The 21,639-nt window shown below is 37.8% G+C and overlaps 1 protein-coding gene across 1 annotated transcript in view; it reads right to left on the bottom strand.

The window, feature by feature from the left end:
• KCNH5 (potassium voltage-gated channel subfamily H member 5) overlaps positions 1-21,639 on the bottom strand; it is a 277,122-nt gene that overhangs the window by 185,535 nt on the left and 69,948 nt on the right. Inside the window, exon 7 of the mRNA XM_026486888.2 lies at positions 5,958-6,384. Within this exon, the coding sequence (XP_026342673.1) occupies positions 5,958-6,384 (427 nt within the window). The remainder of the gene's footprint in view (positions 1-5,957; positions 6,385-21,639) is intronic.

Raw genomic sequence — 21,639 nt, 5'->3', positions numbered from 1 at the left:
CCTGAGCCGTCATCAATTACATCCTATTCGAAAATTGCAGATTAGCATTATTATGACTACCTGTCTACCAACTAAATCTCAGCAGTTTTCATATTTATAGTTTTTAGTTTTGCTTTGTTTTATTTTTAAAGACTTGATTGCATGGAATCCCACCAGGCCAGATTCTGATTGCCATATACCACGTGAGTCAGGCTGCCTCAACCTAGCAACCAAGCAGGCAACAATGGAAAGACCAAAAAGAAAAAAATACTTTTAAATAAAACAAGTACTCAAAGTCTAATCTTATAGTCCTTTGAAATATGCTGTCTACATGTTTACTAATGTATTTAACAGCATATTAAAACAAAACAAAGCAAGCCAACAAAATAGAAAGGGAGAGAGAGAGAAAAAAAATTTATGGTTAGACAAATTGCTTATGGCAGAAGTTATTCATAACTCATATTTTTATTTTATGTTTCTTTTTTAAAAAATTATAATGACAGATGCAAGTATACAGATTTTTAAAATGGTTAGATTAAAGTAAAATACAATTTATATGATCATTTAGTAATGAAGAAGAAACTAAGTAAGCATTTACTTCCTTGATAAATCTTTAGAAGAGGATTCATAAAAATACATTAAGATAAAAGGATAATCATATCAGAAAAATTCCATTCTCATATTGCTTTGTTTTACAGCCATCAAAACAAATCATCAGTGCAATAAGATGCTTTCTGAATAGAAGCAAAATTAGTCAGTCTGCTAATCTTTGGAAAAAGAAAATTATTAGGGGTTCAATAAGATTATATAAATGAAATGGATTAGAAAACATTTCATGAAGGTATCATGAAGTATTTGCTTTGCAAATAAGCAAAGACATTACCCACATCTTGATCTAAAAAAAAAAAAAAAAAAAGTATGCTCTTTTCCACAACTGCTGCAGAACTAACTACAAAAATATCTTTTCACAAATGTGCTTTGGTAGTGAATTCCATGAACATCAGCAGGGTCATCAGGTTCACTCATGAATAGACAAATGGAAAGGAATGAGAGAGAGTTTACTATCCTGAGATAGTATAATGGCCGCTACCAGAGCCATGGAGTTCTACTCAAGGCACAGAGCATGCCAAATTGAGAAGAGACAAATTTGAGATCAGAATGCATGGTGGTAGACATATGTTGAGAAGATCCAAAAAACTCTTCCAGTTCTGCACTCTGAGCAGGAGGATTCTCCACCCTGGGCCAATGATGGAACAAAGGATTTAAGTCTAAGAAATCCCTAGGTAGCGGATAAAAAGAAATATCCTGGGATCCTGCTGACAGCGAAGGGATCAAGAGGGAACATAAGGTAACGGATTGAAGGGAGGCCACATTCATAAATTTTATCTGAAGATCTGTCTGACAGCAGCAAGGAGACCCTTGAGACTGTATTCCTGGACAGAGCCCACATGCAATTCAGCATTAGGGGTGAAAGGACCTAGAGGTCAGAGAGGAAAGGCCATTAAAGAAAGAAGAGGGCTCAGAAAGGACCAAGGAACTGGAACTGTTGCCATTAAAATCTCTCAATTTTGCTAGAAGGCATGAAAACTTTAGATGACTTTCTCCAGAAAAAGAGGTTATCATTTTACAAGTAGTGATTATTTTTCTCCACAGAATATAGGCAATTGGTTTCTCCACCAAACTTGATAAAACATTTTTCTCAGTTACGGTGTTATAAGGTTATAAGTGGTGCTTCTCAAACACCACTCAATTCTAAATTGACTAGAATCTTAGCACAACTCAAAACATGAAGTTTTCTGTTTTCTATCTCCCTCTTCCTTTACTCTCCTTACACACACACACACACACACACACACACACACACACACACACAGGCATACAAACATACATGCTGAATCCGTAGCTGCATCTATGGCTGATAACACATATTGGGTTCTGGGAACAGTAGTAGTTTGTTTTGTTTGTTTTCCTTGGTGTTATTGTAGGGAGAAAAGTGATAGTGAGATTACAAACAGCTGCAATAGGCACGTTTGGTTGATATTTTGAGCATGTGTGTCTAATAAATTTTGGAATTACAAAAAGTTACTGTAACACTTCATGGGTCTTGACAGTTTTCTAACAGCTTTTTGGGTTGTTGCAAAGGAAACATGCCATTAAATTACTAAGGATCCAGAGACTAAGAAGGAAATTAAAAGGCATCTCCCAGGAACACTCCTGGCAATAGAAACTGGACTTGAGGCATAAAAAGAAAACCAAAGTCAACAGGCAAAAAAAGTCAGAAACTAGTTTATAAGCAGAAAACTATTGCTCAGGTGTTAAAAGAAAATAGCAGAAACTCAGAAAAGACAAGGACCAAGTTTAAGATCAGGTCTTCATCTTGAAATCAAGATCAGAACTAAATAAAGATAAAAGAAGGACAAAGACATTAGATACAGCAATATAATTGGCTCTATATGAAGTAGAGAAAGAATGGAACCAAAACGAACGAAATGAAGTTTTGAAAACTCAACTGAATCTATGTGAAAATTTTCAGTGTAGGTATTCAGAAGGTAGACAGTAAAAAGTAATGGGAGACAAGGTTGTTGGTGCTTTCACTAACAAGTCTCTTAGAACTTATCATCAGGGGCTTAGAGACTTAGGTTGGAGAGCAATCCAGCTATAGGAACCACACATTCCCAGAGGCAGACATAGGTGAACCCAGGGCTTTCACAAAAGAATCAGAGCCAAAACTCGGAGTGTGCATTTTCCTGACATGTATTCTAATCAGAGACCTAACTGGAGTGGATTCAAGAAGAGGAGATTCTCATTATAACCATCAAGGACATCTTCAATTTCACTCATTCATACAACAAATTAAGATTGAGTACAGCATTAAAAATTGTTTAGAAGCTGGGTATACAGAAGCAAAAATAGACAGACAAAGGCACTACTTTCATAGAACTTCCATTCTGAAGGAAAAGAAAAATGGAGTAAACGTGTTTTCAGGTCTTGGTAGGTACAGAAGCAAAATATTAAAAGGCAAGGATTAAGGGTGGTTGGCTTTGGGTGTTCTCTTTTTATAGAGGGTATTATTGGGAGGAATTTCTGAAGAGGCGATTTGAGTGGAGACGTGCATGAATTCATGGCATAAATCAGAGGAGGGATGTTATAAGCAGTGGGGAAGCAAGTACAAAGATCCTGAGACAAGACTGAGCTTAATATGTTCACAGACAGCAAGATGGCTAGCATGGATAGAATAGAATACGCAAGGGCAGGAACAGCAGAAAGTGAAGTGTGCAAGGTAGGCAATGGCTAGACCATTAAGACTTTGACAGAAGGGTTAGGAATCTAGATTTTATATTATGTGCAATGGAAAACATTGGAGGGCTTCAAGCAAAGGAATGGTGTGATCTTATTTACTTTAAAAGGGCTACTCTCACTTCCTCTGACTGACTTATTTCACTTAGCATAATACTCTTTAGCTCCATCCATCACTTCTGGGTAGAGACTGTGGGGCAAGAGTAAAATCAGAAGGAACATACAGGAGATTACAGTAAATGTCCAGACCAGTGATGGTGACTTGGTCTTGAGTGGTAAGCTATGGAAGTGGAGAGAAATAATCAAATGTATTCTTAAAGTAAAGCCAACAAGACTTGTTGTGAATAGATGTAATAAGTGAAAAAAACAGGAATCTAGGATGATTCCTAGGTTTGAGGGCTGGAGAAACAAAGTGAATAGTGGTATCCTTCAACTCTATATAAATTTTATTTTCCTATTATCCTAATGTTTAAAAATCTTAAGAAAAAAGAAAGAAAAATCTAACTATGCTAGTCTATCCACTCTGCAAAATAGTTTGGCAATGTCTTTTAAAAACTAAACATATATTTATTGTGTGTCTCAACAATCTCTTTTCTGGGTATTTATCCCAGAGAACTGAGAACTTATGTCCAAAAGAAACCATACACAAATGTTCACGGCAGCTTTCCTTGTAATAGCAAAAACTGGAAACAATCGAAATGGCTTTCAATAGATGAACAGTTAAACAGTGGTATATCCAAACCATGAGTACTATTCAGCAATAAAAAGGAATAAACTATCAATACACTCAACAACTTAGATGGCTTTCAAGGGGTTATGCTGCATGGGAAAAAGCCAATTTCAAAAAGTCACATTTTTCATGACTCCATGTACATAACATTCTCAAAAACACAACACTACATAGATGGAAAGCAAAACAGTAGTTGTGAAGGCTTAGGGGTGCTTTGGCGGAAGGGGTGGGTATGACTATAAAGGAGTAACATGAGAAAAGGAAGGGTTTTGTGGTGACGGAGCAATTCTGTATCTTGATTTCAGTGGTAGTTACAGGAATCTACACATGACAAAACAACACGGAACTACACACACATATTGCTTAGAGCCAACGTTGATCTTGTGCTGAGCTGATTATATAGGATGCAACTACTGGAGGAAACTAGGTGAAGGGTACAAAGGCCTCTCTATACTATCTTTGTAACTTCCAGTGAACCAATAATTGCTTCAAAATAATTTTTAAAATCTAACTATGCTCAAGTATAAGGCAAAATGCATTATATACATACTAAAAGTAGTATAGTAATAAATACCACATCTGACAAAATGTCATCTTCTGAACTTATAATGTACCAATACATTTGACCACTTCGGGTGTGTAGGCAACAGTTTAATCATCAGGATCTCTTTGTATGCAGGAACATATTTCCTCCTAAGAGCCTCTGAAGCAGACAGCACTTGGCATTCGTAGTCTCCCTCTTTACCTCTAAACAGCAAGTAGAACCTGTGTGTTCTTGTTTCTGTCCCTGCACGAAGGAGTGTAGAGAGACGGAAGCGAAACTGCCAACATTGGTGCTCCAATAGCTATCAAAAACTCTTAACTCTGAAAACGTGAAAACTGCCTTATGTTGACCCAAGATATTGACCTTTCATGGGCCGCCTAACACTCCTGGACTCCTAACATCTTTCCCATCAGTGTCAAAATGTAAACCTCTGCCATGTGGAATCTCAGAACGGATGGCTCAGACCACAAACCAACGACCATGACCCAAAGGCTTAACAGGGGCTAATAACACTAATCATACTTGTAGTGCGATGATCTTAAGGTTACTCTAGGGGTCAGAACTAGGTTTGGATAAATCCTCTAAGTCAACTTGAAGGGGTAGGTGATGATGAAGTCTCTCTCAAAATCTTCTTTTAAAACAGCTTCTTTGTTATGTATCTCCTTAATGTTCTGATCTCCTGACATAATCCATTCTCAGTCTGAGTGGAGAATGTACGGTCTTTCACTCCTTTAGAGAACATTCTACTCCCAGGACCACCATCCAGACATTTAGTACTCAGGTATGCCTGCTAAAGCCTGGACACTTTTGTCATTGCCGAATAAGCTTGTATTTACGAATCCTTTCATTCTCTCAAAGGGGCATGTATTCAAACTACAGTGTTTGTACTGAAGACTAGATTTACAAAACTTTTTTATGAGTCTTAATTGTAAAACCCAACATAAAACTATCCTGAGATCAATGTTAGTCAAGAATTCAATTACTAACTAGTTTCTAAACTATGTGTCTCCCATCATATCCTGCCTGCTTTTTTGGAATTTAATACACTGCCAACAAAACCTATGGGATGTGCCAGATGCTGCCTTTCTAGATGCTGGTCTCCCTTGGAAAAAACTCTGCCAGATAGGAGGCTGTGAACAGAATTAAATCAAAGAGTTCCCATCCTGATTTTTGTATCACTCTATCCACACTGTTTTTCATGTGTTAATACATTCTAAAAAGTAAAATACATTATTTTGCATTTTTATATTCTAAGGCTGAATAAAAATTAAACTAATGCAAATAATATGGATTAAACGCCTTTCTGAAGACAAAGTAGTTTCATTTTAATCCTGTTAGAGATTAGAGTCTGGAAAACTGCCAACAACAATAATTTTTTAATTAAAAAAGAAAAAACAAGATACTTACAGCCAACCATCATCATGGCCACTGAAAACATCTTCTCCACATCTGTGGTAGGAGCTATGTTTCCAAATCCTATGGTTGTAAGGCTTGTCATGGTAAAGTAGAGAGAGGACACGTACAGAGAATCCTTGCTGGGTCCTCCTTCCCATATCCCTGCACTGGTATTATATCGATACGGAGTCCCAATGCTCAAGGCCAGCTGGTAAAGCCAACTGTCTATTTGGATGGTGTTCGTCACTTCATCGATGACCTCATAGTCCCCAATGCTGTACCATATGCAGGCCAGCCAGTGGGCAACTAGTCCAAACACACATACCAGGAGCACGAGGACTGCTGCTCCATACTCCAGGTAATGGTCCAATTTCCTAGCAACACGGCCCAGTCGCAAGAGACGCACCACTTTTAAAGAACTGAAGAGACTGCTGATTCCCTAAAGAAAAGAAAAGATATGATACTTTCAGAAAAGAAAAGGCTGGGAAACAATGCAATGGTTTACCTTCATGAACTTGGCTGCCCATCTATACACTAAGAATATACCCATGATATAGCTCTGACTTTAAGTCAACAAAAATGCTGAAATAATAAAGAACCTTTTTTTAAAAAGATCTTTCCCACCAAGAAATAAGGTATTTCTGAATTATTAAATAAGACAACTTTTCATTCGCTAAAGAGGATCCAATCAGTCTTTATAAGTGAAGTATAAATAGCACAGAGAAAAACCAAAGGAGAAAATTGCTCAAATGCAATATATAGAGTATAGAAATAGGATGATGAAATCAGACCATTTATTACTTCTCCCTATAAAACTTATCCTCTACTCAAAAACACTTATTTTTATTTCTCACTTTATAATAACCACAAGCACCAAACTTCTGAGAAAGGAATCCCAATCTCACTGGCAAGCAAACCCATGTGCACGTGGGGAGAAGAAGCAGGTGCCATTGTTGCTTCCCCTACCTCCTGTCACAGTCACGATTAGCACTAAATTTGTAGGGCTGAAAAAGTTAAGAGTTGAATGTGGAATGGGTACATAATCTACAAAATCCTATCATCCTCTAGCAATAGTCATAGAAAAGAATACTGTAAGGGAACAGCAGCAAGATAATCCATTATTTTGTGGAGAAGCTTAAAATCCAAATACAGCATTATCCAAATGGAAATACACTGTACACTTTCTTCAAACACCGAGTCCCACAGTTTTGTTTTTTGGGGTTTTTTTGGAAGCATATAATAAGCCATGTTGGGAAACAGGATAAGTTCATTCCTGATGCAGGGAGGGAAGATAGAGCTGTGATCGGGAAGCCTCTCATCTGACCATCACCTCCAAATCTCATGAGGTCTATGACTCCGTTATTGCTAACTCTTTCTCCTGGGTGGGAGACAAGGAGTTTAGCATAACTCACTCTGAGCTTCCTTCTGACCAACATAGAGGAATTGGTTGGTGTAGTGGAACAGGTGTGACATTAGAAAGCTACTAATTTTGGCATCGAAAGGTTCTTGGTAGTTAAGGTGAAAGGGTTAAGAATGCACTTGGTTGAGATGCCTTCGGCTTAAGTCAGGATCCCAGGATTTGGGGATCGAGTCCCCCTTTGGGCTCGTCACTCAGCGGGGAGACTGCTTCTCCCTTTGCCTACCGCTCCCCCTGCTTGTGCTCTCTCTCTCTCTGACAAATAAAATCTTTTTAAAAAAAGAATGCATTTGGTTATATTATACTCCATATGGGAGCATATGACTGAGATATTTCAAAATAAATATTCGAAAGAAACAAAGAGAAGTAGAAACAAGAGACCTTGTGGAAATGAAAGTAGCAGGAGCATTTTGACAGTTCTCTGTCTCAAGCTCAGTACCTAGGCCTGACTCTATTTCAATTCCTACTCTCAACTGCTGTGGCATCAATGCAGCCTTAAACTAATTCTCATTTTGCTTGAACACTTGAGGGGGAAAAATAGATACCGAACTTTAGGCAGTTAAAAAAAAGTAGAATTATGAAAATTCAGGATATGAACTGGCATAATTCAATGACATGAGATCTTGAAAAGTAAGAAGATTCAAAAGAACTTAGAAGCTCTCAGAAATGGAACCATACAACAAAGACAAAAATAAGCATTTATTAAGCACTTCTACAGGCCAACCGCTGAGTTAGGCCCTCAGGGCATTAAAATAAATATGCCTTGCTTCTGCTCTAAAGAAACCTATAGACCAAATGTGTGACAAACTCAAACAGGACTAAACTGCGTGGTTATCGATGTTCTCTAGTTAGCTTAAAATTTTAAAGGAACTATGATACTTCCAATAAAATACTACGCAGAAGGGGCACCCAGGTGACTCAGTTGGTCCAGCGTCCAACTCTCAATTTCGGCTCAGGTTATGATCTCAGGGTCATGAGATCGCGCCCCAAGTCAAGCCCCATGTTGAGCCCTGCAGTGGGCTCCATGCTGTGTGTGAAACCGGCTTAAGAGTCTCTCTCTCCCTCTCCCTCTGCCCCTCCCTGCCTCTCCCCCTCTCTCTCTCTCTCAAAAAAAAAAAAAAAAAAAACTGCACAAAAAAATCATTTCTACCTGAATTTTCTTTCTCTAAAAACAAAGAGAATAAAACAACAGAGAGGAAATCTTTACCTTCATTCAAACTAAAAAACAGTCACAACTTTCAACCAGAATGCGAAGAATCAGGGCCTACTAGAATTAGGTTCAAATGGTGGGAAGGCATGTTCCCCTGATCTCTGACACAGGCAGAGCTCTTCAAAAGGAGGTGGTCCACCCTGAAGGGTACCTGCTCAGGTCCCCACTTAATCAAAAAGCACCATTTTCTATGGCCATGTCCAACACCACTTAAACATTACAAAATATTTGGTAAGCATTATATAAACTCTGCCACAGGTGAAAGTGATAGCACTTTCTCCTGGGTTTAACCAACTCCCCAACTGACATCTCTTTCAAAATCATTATGTAGGGCTACCCCTCTCCATGCTTCTATGGTGTTTCAGGATTCTCACCATGATTATCCTCAGCCCTCTCCTGGCTGATCTACTGCATATGCGTGATTCAACTGACTTCCATATATGGAATTCACCAGTCCACTTCTTAGCACGAAACTTTCTCCTGACTTACTGATACAGAAGCCAAATACCTGCTATACATCTCCATTTAAATGTCTCACAGATGTTCAAAAGGTAATTGGTCCCAAAGGGCATCCCTTGCTCCTCCGGAATGAGTTCTCCATCTCCTCCTCTTGTGAGTGACATCATTACCTGCCCCATCCCTCAGACCTGGGGCTGAGCCTCCTGCCACATCCAGCTGGTTATCAAGTGTTATCAAAGGACATGAGTAAGTGCTTAAAATACATCTACTTAGTAAATCTCTCAAAAATTTCCCTTCTTTCCTATTCCCAAGGCCTTGTCTTGGTCATGACTTCATGTTTTTACTTACTTGTGTGGCAGGAAAAACCTCTCCATCAGCCACCTTAGCTCTATTTCTACTCCCTTTAATTCAGAGATCACTACTATATAGGCTACCAGTCTAGTGTATATTTAAATCATATCTATTTATTCCTGTCCCACTCCAGTCTTTACTGTTATCTCACACCTATAGGACCACGTTACTAGTTGCTCCTTCTTCTTAAAGGGTTTGGCCCTCTCACTCCTTTGATGGCTAGCATCTTAATTACAGTTTATGACACTCTCTCCCCCATGTGCATTTCCACGACATCTCCACCATCCCCCACCATCTTCACTGACATACCTTCATCCTCTCCCCCACTGTGAGAGTTAAGTGTTCTTCCTTTATGTTATCATATACTCTTTGCACATTTCTATCACAAGTATCACAATAACACTTTATTACAAGTCTAGCTTGCATGCATGACATTCCAAGAAACCCTAGACCCCTTGAAGAATATATCTAGCGTCAATTACAAAGCTTTGTCTATGGTAATATATTAAGCAGTTGATACATTCAATGAATATATGAAAAGACTTAACACAACACAAGCAAACGTGGATGGGGTAAATTTAGGGAGGGATAATTAATAATAGACGTAATGTGATTTAACAGTAAAATATAGACAACAAAACAGGCAATGTAACTTTGAGTTACATTAATAAAGATATGGCATGAAGTATGAAAAAGAAATTCTCCTTAATTTCTCTAATGACCAGACCACAAGTGTAGGAGATGCATAAAATATATTCAGCAGAGGACTGCCAAAAAGAAGAACTCAAAAGTATACCCTATTAGGAAATATGGAAGGAAATAGAAAAAAGAAGACTGGGGCAGGGCATTATAATTGTGTTCAAATACATGGGGCCCTGATGAGGGTTGAGCTCATTCTACATAATCCTAATGCAGGTAACCTGAATCTTAGTTGGAGCTACAGGGATAGAAGGATACAATAAAGATTTCATCAAGCCTGTACCACACACTTCTGTGCAATAAACCAACCAGAAAGCAAGATCATTCATTGCTACTTAGAAAAGACAAATAAGTCACAATAATACTGAACACTTACTAGAGGCCAGCTACTGTTCTAACTGCCTTATATGCATTAACTAATTTAATCTTCAACACAATCCAATGTGGTAGGTACCATTATTAAAACATAGCCCAGGAGTGCCTGGGTGGCTCAGTCAGTTGAGCGTCTTGACTTTTGGTTTCGGCTCAGGTCACGATCTCAGGGTCATGAGACAGAGCCCCCAGGTCAGGCTCCATGCTCAGCGGGGGTACACTTGGGATTCTCGCTCTCCCTCTGCCCCTCCCCCAACTCCTGTGCTCACACACACCTTCTCTCTCTCTCTAAATAAATAAATCTTAAAAATTTTTTAATTAAAATAAAAAACAAAAAACATAGCCAGAAAGGTTAAGTATCACACAGCTAGCGAGAGGGGCCGAGATTCAAATACAGGCAGTCTGGCTCCAGACTCCCTGCTTCTAACCACCTCACTATCTGACCTCACTCTGAAACTCTCTATTATACCTAGAGCATAATGTGTAATTTAAGTACATTAGTACCTGCAATACTAGCTTCTATGTGGCCATTTTCTACACGACTGAATAAAGGAGATTAAACACCTTGCCACCCTCTTCTCCCCACCCAGCCACAGCCGTGGCCCACTGCAGGGGTATGTGGACTCCCCAGAACTCTGTGGAGTCTGCAACTCTCGAACATGGACCAACTCACTGCATTCCCACGACAGCAGGATTCCTATCTCCATTGTTCATATGAGGACACAGAAGCTCAGACAGTAAATCACTTGTCCAAAGTCACAGAGCTTGGAATGAATGGAAGCATCACTCAGACCTAGTCTTTCAGATTCTTAGTGCGTTTACCACAACAACCAATGGCTGTGCAGTCTTCCTGTCCTTACCCCCAACGATCCCTGCAATCTTCATCTTTCTAATACACAGTACCCTCCAGGGACTCATCACAGACATTACATTAACCACAATCTCCAGCGCAGGCCTTCCAGGTGCCCAGGCCCACCCCCGTCTGCACTGCCAAGTCATTTCCCACCATGCCTTTGCAAAGCAATAGTGCTCAGGTCAAACCAAACTCCTGTTTGCTCCCAAACACGACCCCAAAGTTTCAGCTTTGAATCTGTCCAGAATGTTCCCTTCAACTACTTACATAATCAGAAACTGTTATTCAAAATGAATAATATACAAATAGGCAAGTTTGCTTTATTTGGAAAGTTGTTTTAACTTTCTTATTCTCCATTGTTTTGTATCAAAGGGAATTTAATGCAATCATTATAACTAAAACTCGAAGTGAAATGACTTGCTCTTAATATGTGATGAAATAATAACTAATCTTGAACAAAGCAGGAATGAATATCCAATGGAAAAAAGACCAAAAAAATGTGATGAAATACTTAAAATTTGAAATAATGTAAATGTCCATCTCCAGTGTAACAGATAAATACACAATCACACATTCACTCAAAGGAATGTTATCCAAAGGTAAACATGAACTGACTATCTATATACAACAAGAATGAATTTAAAAAGCATCAAGTTGAGCAAAAAGACCAGATACAAAAGATTATATACTATGTGATATCCTGTATAAAAAGTGTAAAAACAGGTGGAACTCCTCTGTGGAATGAGAAGTCAAGATAGTGGATCCCTTTGTTAGGGAAGAAGCAGTGACTATGATGGGCATGAGGAGGATTGTGGAGTTCTGGCAACATTCTGTTTCTTAATATGACTAGTGATTAGTAGGTGTGTTCACTTTACGAAAAGTCTTTGAGCTCCACACTTAAAATTGTAATTTTCTTTAAGAATATTATATTTAAACATAAAAAAAAATGTTCTGGAAAACCCAGCAGTCACTGCTGTGTTGTTAACATTTCACCACCGTACATTATTCAGATTAATGATTTCTTCTGAATCACATGATCTTTTTTGAGGAGGAGGAGTCATATTTAATATTGTATTAGATAAGAGACCTTCCTTATTTATGACTCACTCTCAAGACCTTTAGATTGGGCCACAAACTGTATTTAATTCTTTGTTTAAATTTGAATTGCACGCATAGAGTAATACTGGACACTTTTGAAGACCAATACTTAAAAAATGCCCTCCTTCTGAACTACCACCTTTTTGATAACAACTTCTTGATTTTGTACTTTCTACCAGTTCTATCTGCTCATTCACTTTCTGCTTCATTGTACTCTACACTTTCCGGTCCTTCTGTGCCCTCCTCTGAAATCCAGCGGTTTTCTGCCTCTATCCCAACCTCTGAGCTCTTAGCACACAAATCCGTGGGGTTCCACAGGTGGAAGAGAATATCAAACACACAAAATGTAAAAAAGAACGCAGAAAGGCTAATGGAGAACCTTCAGTCATCAGCCTTCCACCTTTCCAGCTAATTTCTTCACTTGAGAAGCCCCTCAGGCCACAGGAGCACAACAAACAATATCGAGGAGACATCTCTGAGTTCTAGCTCCTTGATATTTTTATGAATTCCCACATTAAAGAGATGTGGGATGTTATTAACATAAAAACAATGTATTTCAAAGATAAAGCTGTTTAAAGCACAAATCAATGCTCTCATTGAATCATCACTAATGATAGTAGACAAATGGCACCGTTAATATTTTTTCCTATTTTACTCCCTTCTTTCTTTATAAAGAGAAAAGGGATGATCCAAGAATCTTCTTATCCAAGGATACATGACAAATAAGTGGGAGTGATAGAGCAGAAATACAGCTTTGTAACATCCAGTGCATGGTGTTTCACCTACATCTTGCATTCCCACACACAGGATGTTGTGGTACATTGTTGGCAAGGGAGAAAAAAAAAAAAAGAGCTGTGGTTATTCTCCTTCCTGTATCCACACCCCTTGGCAATGTGACATTGCAACTCCTACCTTCAAGAGATAAGATTTCCCCAACCCTTGAGTCTGAGCTGGCCTGACGACTTGCTTTGGCTAAGAGCATGTGGTGAAAATGACGTTGTGCCAGTTCTAAGCCTAGACCTCAAGAGGGATAGCACCTCCACTCACAGTCTTGGAACCCAGACTACTGGCTATGTGAAGACCTACAAGGCTTTTGAATGAGAGACCAGAGAAGCAGCCCTCTGAGTCAACCATCTGAGCCATCCCAGATCTGTCAGCTACCAAGCAACCCAGCAATCTACCACAAATGCATGGATAAACTGAGCTGAGAAAAGTTAAACCTAGCCCAAATTATCAGAATTACCTAATGGAGTCAAAGACTTGTGAGTTAAAGAAATGGTGGTTGTTACTATCCACAAAGTTCTGGAGTAGTTTGTTACGCAGGGGAAAAAGCTAATTGATACAAATGGGGGGAAACACATATGTTATGTGTTTATGTACATAGAATTTCATACTTGGTATGACTTAACACTGGGGGCAATATATAACCCTAGTAGATACAAAGGTCCCATTTTAACAAGATTATCCAATATAGGTAAGATATGTGTAGATAAAATAAAACTTAATATACAAACGCTACATATTATTTACCTTTTATATTGGGAAATGTGTCACTATTTTGCCTTGAATAGATTTGTGCCAATGATAATTCCATGAAAATAGAGAACTCAAAGTTATTACTTCACATATTTCCTAAATATTTTTCAAATCCAACCTCACCTAAAATTTTTCCATCCCCTAGGTACTTTATTATCCATGTAGATGAGACTTCCAACACCTTGGCCTCACAGTTTCTTCACCAATTCCTCTCCAATAATCTTTCTACTTTTCCTCAGATACCCAGTCCCATGGTCATAATCTGAAATTGTCAAATCCTAAATTTTTTTCCAGCTCTCAGGTCTTGAACTCAACCACCCTGCTATCTGACCATTTCCTTTTCTCTGTTGAGCTAACTGGTCTAATTACAACTGCAATAGTAGTTCAACCTTATTGAAACTCCAGTCCACCAACAGATCGACTTTTTCTCAATCTATTAACTCTCTCCATTCTCCACTCTCTTCTTTATGTGGCCCCAGAATGGCAGTAACACTACGCACCCGGAATTCCTTAACATCTCTTGCTCTTCATTATAACTTCTATCAAAATCCGAGTCCTAGCTCAATTATCAGCTTTCTTCATGCCTGTGTTAACTGTCAAGAAAGTCATAATCCTTCCTAGCATCTACCATATTGCCACCTTGTGAATTTATAGGGGAGAATAACTCAAAACTGCATTTATAGGCTATTAATCATAACCATACACTTACTAATATTTGTTCTAAGTTAATTTATAATAATAATAGTGATAACTCTGGACAATGGGGTTACTGGTGATTTTTAATTTTTCCTTGTATGTTTTACAGTATTTCCAAATTCAGTATAATGGGCACATCTAACTTATGGTCTGGGAAAAAACAAATGATTTAAAAAATAAAATTAAAGTTAAGAATAAAGTTATTTAAAAAATAACTCCTTATAAAATCATAATGTGTCGGGGCAGCTGGGTGGCTCGGTGGGTTAAGCGTCAGATCTTGACTTCAGCTCAGGTTATGATCTCAGGGTCGTGAGCTCAAGCCCTGCATGGGGCTCCACGCTGGAAATGGAGCCTGCTTAAGACTCTCTCTCTCTCTCTCCTTCTGTGCCTCTGCCCTTCCCCTGCTTGCTCTCTCTCTAAAATAAAATTTAAAAAATCAAAAAAAAAAAAGTCATAATCTTGAACATATAATAGGGCAGACTGGCTCCACTATAAACTCATTATCATTAATAATGATAAACTCATTAATCTCAAGGCATCTCACAACTACCTAGTAGTTTTACTGCTTTTCTTATGAATTCATGCACTCACTATTTTTCAAACTTTCTCTACTCTGCTCAAAATCCCAACCATTCCCCTCTTCAACTACGTTCTTCTCAAATAAATAAATAAGTGAACTTTGCAAGAAACTTGCAAGAAACTCCACCCTCCCATTCCAGAGCATGTCCCTTGTCCTCTTTTAATATCTAAGCAAATGTCAGCATTTGCCATTTGATTAAGCAAATCAGAAAGCAAGAAGTATTCCTGTCACCCCTCTCTCTGACATCTCCAACACTCAATCTATCTTAAAATCCTATTAATTTTGGCTCCTAAATATCTCTTAGATTTATCCATTTCTCTCCATCTCCATTGTCACCACCTAAGACCCTGCTAGTAGCCATCTGTCTCCTGGATCGACAGATGTTTCTTAGTAAGTTTCAAGTCATTTATTTGACCTGAATCAATCTGCTCTGAACACTGTATGAGTTACCTTTCAAAATCATTCCCAGTTTAAAATCATATGATGGCTTCCCATCGTTCTAAAATCTGTTTTGGTTTACACAGACATGCGTGGTATGTCCCCTGCCTAGCACCCTAACCTCATCCTTCAACACTCTTAAGCTCACTCTCCATTCAACTTCCAGTTTTTGGATATGCCTTGCTCCCTCTAACACAGGGCCTATGCACTTGCTAATCTTTCATGCCCTCTGTCCTTCGTTTAACTAGATCTATTCATACTTCAGATCTTCGCTCAATCATTGCTTCTTCAGGGAAACTTTCCTCTCCAGGCTAGGTCAGGTCATTTCATTATACAATCTCAATGGACCATGTACATTCTCTTCATGACATTGTCTGTTTGTGACTGTACATGTTTTGTTCATCCTTTTATTCCTTGCATGTTCTTTAGCACTCCCTTGCATGTAGTAAGCACCAAATATTTACTGAAAGAATGAATATGTTATTTAAAGAATAAACTAACCAATACGTAAATCTTTCATAATAATTTCTGACTCCTCCACCACTGATATTATAATTAATAATTAATGGTTATTTCATCTTCATGGATAGCACCATATCAGGCAACTGGAAAAAAAACCACAAAGCAATAGTTCCATTTCATAAGCATTGGGTTCTTATTCTAGATAGATTATGTACATGAATGACTACACAGTGCATTTCCATTTTCTTTTGCAGAACGCAATTTAAAGACTGAAAGATAATTACGAAGTACATTTGTTATCTGAACCTCTAACTCAGATAACAAATTCCATTGTCTCCTTCCTGTTCAAAATTCCCATCTCCAACTCCTTCTTCCAAGACACCCATGGGAAAATAATCCTAATTACTCCATGCATTAATTAACATGCTTTAGAGAAGGATCTCAATTTGGATAATTTATACATACCACCTGTTTTAGCCAATTTATATTCTTATCAGAATACAGTGGGATAGATATAGATAGATAGATAGATAGATAGATAGATAGATAGATAGATAGATGATAGATAGATAGATAGATAGATAGATAGATAGATAGATAGATGATAGATAGATGAATAGTCAGACAAAGAGCAGACATCTATTTTTAGTAATATCTATAATGTACTTTTTAAGTGCTTCTTATTATGGAAAAGACTTTCTCTTTACTATCCATTGGGCCACAGTAAATACAAAGCATGACCAAATACATACCCTAAAAAGAGGTATATTGCCTGAAGCTTCAATTTTTTTTTGAACATTATTATACATGTACAAGCAAACTAAGTTGGGAGATCCTTTAAATCCTTCAATAACTTGTTGTTGCCTTTACAATAATCCAAATGCCTTAATGCAACCTGCCTAACCTCTACACTCCCACCTTGTCCATCTATGTCCTCTGTCCTCTATACTCCAGTCATAGAAAACTTCATTCTTTTCTTCAAAAATGTAATATTCTCTCATCTTGGGGTTTCTAAACATGATGTTTAAAACACTCTCCTGAACCTACCAATCATCCCTTTTGACTGGTTAACTCCTACTTATCTTTCAGGTCTGGGCTTAAATGTCTGTCATCACTTCAAAGACTTCCCTTAACTATCCCCATCCTCAAATAGATTAAGACCCTTGTTTTACAGTATAAATCCTGGTCCAAGAAGTGCTGAGGGAATAATGGAAAGTGAGAGTTGAAGCAGAGAAAGGCTGAAGTGGCCATGATGGACCATGTGCTAGTGAAAGTTAAGAAAATTCAGGAATGAGAGCCAAGAGATAAGGAAAAGGAGAAGAGAAGGTAAGAATTTCGTCAGTAAAGACAAGACAGGAAAGGATATCAACAGGACTAAGTGAATCATACTCACAGTGGAATACTGAGATATACAAATTCTGGAAAAATAGAAGAGCAGAGCAAACAGTCATGTCCTCCAAAATCGTTTTCTAAAAGTGGCCCTTTTCCAACAATTGTAATGGTGATATGTGACAATATGATTGCTAAGGCTATAATAAAAAGATGAAGCAATCTCAAAGCAAGGCTGTGAGACATGCAAAGAAGGTGGTCAAAGAGTAGCTCCCTTTTTGTAAGCTTTTTCCTCCCTACCTGACTCATCTGCCAAGCACTCACTTCCAGGCTTACTCCCCTAGTATCATAACTTGGCTGTGCCTTGGGCCAAAGTTTCCATGGCTCTCATGGTCCAGGACCATACACTACTTCCTAAGGTCCCACTGTTTCTTTTCCAACATTCTGAAAAATGCCTGTCTTTATATCATATCTCCCATCACTTCAGGTTACTTGCGTGTCTCTTCTTTGCAACAAGAACAACAACAAATCTAAACCTAACAGCTACATTTAGCCCAGTACATGCTTTCCTACATGGCTCAACTCCTGATCATCCCAGTCATTACCTATATCTTAGTGCCCTGTATTATTTCTATGTAGAGAGCATATCATTATCTGAAATTTTATATATACTTGTTAAGTTTTCCAAATATGTTTACTGTCTGTTTTTCCCCACCAGAATAAAAATTCTGACCCAGACAGCCTTAACGCATAAGTTTTCCAAATATGTTTACTGTCTGTTTTTCCCCACCAGAATAAAAATTCTGACCCAGACAGCCTTAACGCACCTTGGTTAAACTTTAGTCGGGCATTTTCCTTGACTCTAGGCCCCTGACCTCTCTTTTCTTAGAACATTTACTTTAGAAAGCTTTCAATTATAAATTCTTTCTCTGCCCCTTTGAGATATAAATCTTCTCCCAGACTCTTGTCAGTTGTACAAGTCAGGAATATTTTTTCAAGGACTTGGGAGCCATCCCTTTGAAACATAATTTAAAAAAAATAGCAACCCTATCTCTCAGTGTCTGTGGGAGAGTAGAAGCCTAACTTTGATGACACCAATTAGCAAACACAGATGGTTTAATCACATTGACTAACTTCTTCGCCTTCTGTTTCAGCAGAGTTAAGTTCATCTCCCTCCGCTATTGCAGCAGTCTTGAACAAAGTCTTTCTTCCCATTTTTAACAAGTGTTCAGTGCAATTTCTCTTTGACAGTTCCATGAAGGTAAGAGGATTTGTGTGCTTGTTCACTGCTGAGATTCCCAATATTTACAATAAAGAAGTAGCTCGATATAGACCTGTTGATTGAATGGATGAATGAAGTCACATAAGGCCTTTTTTTTTTTTTTTTTGCATTTAAAGGGTGACTTTGAGAAAAAAATAAATCCCTCTTGAGCTATTCCTTTCTGCTTCTGAATGTACTAACACATCTCAAAAGTCAATAAGTACATGGCTTATTAATCACACTAAAGAAAAGAAATTATCAGTCCTGGTGACATAACTTTATTACACATACTGACAGGTTTCTGCATGTGGAAATTTTATTCCCTAAATATGATTACTTTCTTTGCCAATAAAGGTGAAGCTGTTGTTAAATATATGTGCTACTATTAAACTTTTGTTTAATCTTGAACACAAGCAGCTCAAATGGCTCTAAAATTCTAGCATGACCATATTTGAGTTAAAAATTCTGCTAGTCTAACGATTTGTAATTATCACAAAATAACTGTCGCACAATCTCCTATCATCTAGGCCTCTTTACTCACTATGACCAAAACAATTACAACATCTGCAAAAGCTCACACAAAAACATCTGAGTATGGCCATTCATATCTCAGTATAAGCTTATGTATAAATATGAATGTAACTGAAGGTGGTTGATTTTGACTGACACAATGACCTAAGCAGCACTAACAAATCACAGCAAAAACTGGCATCTTCTAGAGAAATGCACACCAGGCATTTGATTGTAAAGTCCATATTTGTACCTGCAATGCTGACCAAGTAAACATTCAGACTCACAAGACTGCCATAAACTGTTCTAGGAAGACTCAGAAGGATACAGGGCAGAAATCCCTGGTTATCAGTAAGGCAGCAGAAGGCACCCTCTTCTGCAAGAGCTATGTTAGTTGTGCCCTTCTCCCAAAGGGACAACTCAAAAGTAAGCAAATGAGATTCAATTGGCAGGTATTAGGACCATCTTGACTTAAAGACCAGAGAACTGACACTGTGCAACCCCACACTCAGCCTGAACACTCAGAACTGAAACCATACCTTACTGTTTATGTTAACATGATTTTGTGCTAGACGTCTGTCTTCCTTAGGATGACAATTTTTCCAGGACTCTTCTGCCCAGGCAAATGTTTTGATTTTTCATCATAGGAACTTCCCAAAGACCCATTAACTCTTCAGCAGAGCATAAACAAACAGGTTATGCCCTAAGATTCTTTGAATTTTTTGCCTCAAAATCCTCACCTTGCTGTATCCACCAATCCTGAAATATTGTATCATGATCCTTAAACTTTACCCAATCCTTATTTTTGGCTTGAAGAAGAATTAAAGGATGCTAAATAGGGCAGCCATCCATACACTTTCCTCTGAGTGTATAGGTGAAAGTCAAGTGTGGGTAAACCACCAATCTAATCCCCAGTAAAAATATAAATGGTTTTTTATTGTTACTAGAATCACTAACATTGGTAAGGGGCTTTCTCAAGCAGAGAAGAACTGGGAGGCATATAAGGACTCAAAACTGTGGCTAAAGTTTTTTAAAGCAGGCACTAAAAAACCTATGTCTGAATAGAAGGTAGAATCACCCCAAAGACAATATATGAAGATTTCATCACAGTTAAAGTCTCATGCTCTTCAGAGTGAGGAAAGTTATCAGGATAAAGAGGGGCACTGCATAATGACAAAATGGTCAATTCTCCAAAAGGTAATAGCCTTAATGTATATGCACCCAACAAAAACATCAAAATATGTGAGGAAAAAGCTTGTAGAACTACTAGGAGAAATAGATAAATCCACTATCATAGTTGAAGACTTCAATGCCTCTCTATCAGAAATGGTCAGATCTAGCAGACAGAAAATCAGTAAGGACATAGTAGAACTCAACAGCACCATGAATCAACTGGACATAATTGACATTGATCAACTATTTTATATAAAAACAGCAAAGAAAACACATTCTTCTCAAAATCACATAAAACATTACCAAGATAGAACACATCTGGGCTACAATACACACCTTAATAAATTTAAAAGAGCAGGGATCATAGAGTGTTTGCTTTTAGATCACAATGGAATTAAGCTAGAAATCAAAACCAGAGAGATAGTTGGAAAATCTCAAAATACTTGGAGACTAAACAACGTACTTCTAAATAAAAAATGGGCCAAATAAGAAATCTCAAGAAAAATTTTTAAAGTTTTTGAGCTAAATAAAAATGAAAATACAGTGTATCAAAATTTGTGGGATGAGTAAAAGTAGTGCTTAGAGGGAAATTTATAGCTTTGAATGCCAATATTGCAGAAGAAAGATCTAAAATCAATAATCTAAACTTCCACCTTAGCAAACTGAAAAAAGAAGAGAAAATTAAGTACAAAGTAAGCAAGAAGAAAAGACATAATGAAAATTAGAACAAAAAAAATCAATGAAATTAAAAATAAAAAATCATAGAAAAAAATCAATAGAACCAAAAGCTTGTTCTTTGAAAAGACATAAAATTATTAACATTCTAGCCACACTTATTAAGAAAAAAAAAAGAGAAGACACAAATTACTAATATGAGAAATAAAAGAGAGAACATCACTACACAGACATTAAGAGAATAGTAACAATAATAGTAATAGAGGGGCACCTTGGTGGCTCAGTCAGTTAAGAAGCCGGCTCTTGCTTTAGGCTCAGGTCATGATCTCAGGGTCCTAGGATGGAGCCCCACATTGGGCTCTAGGCTTTGCACTCAGCAGGGAGTCTTGAGGATTTCTTTCCCTCTCCCTCTACCCTCCTCTCTCTCTCCCTCTCTCTCTCTCTCAAGTAAATAAATAAATCTTTTTTAAAAAATAGTAATAGAATACTATGAATAACTCTAGAAGAAATGGACCAATTCCTTGAAAGATGTAATCTGCCCAAACTCACACAAGAAAAAATAGGCTATTCGAAGA

This window comes from Ursus arctos, unplaced genomic scaffold (assembly GCF_023065955.2).
Source record: "Ursus arctos isolate Adak ecotype North America unplaced genomic scaffold, UrsArc2.0 scaffold_25, whole genome shotgun sequence".
In the NCBI taxonomy this organism is placed as follows: domain Eukaryota; kingdom Metazoa; phylum Chordata; class Mammalia; order Carnivora; family Ursidae; genus Ursus; species Ursus arctos.
The sequence above is the reverse complement of the archived record's forward strand: the minus strand, read 5'-3'. Positions and strand labels throughout refer to the sequence as shown.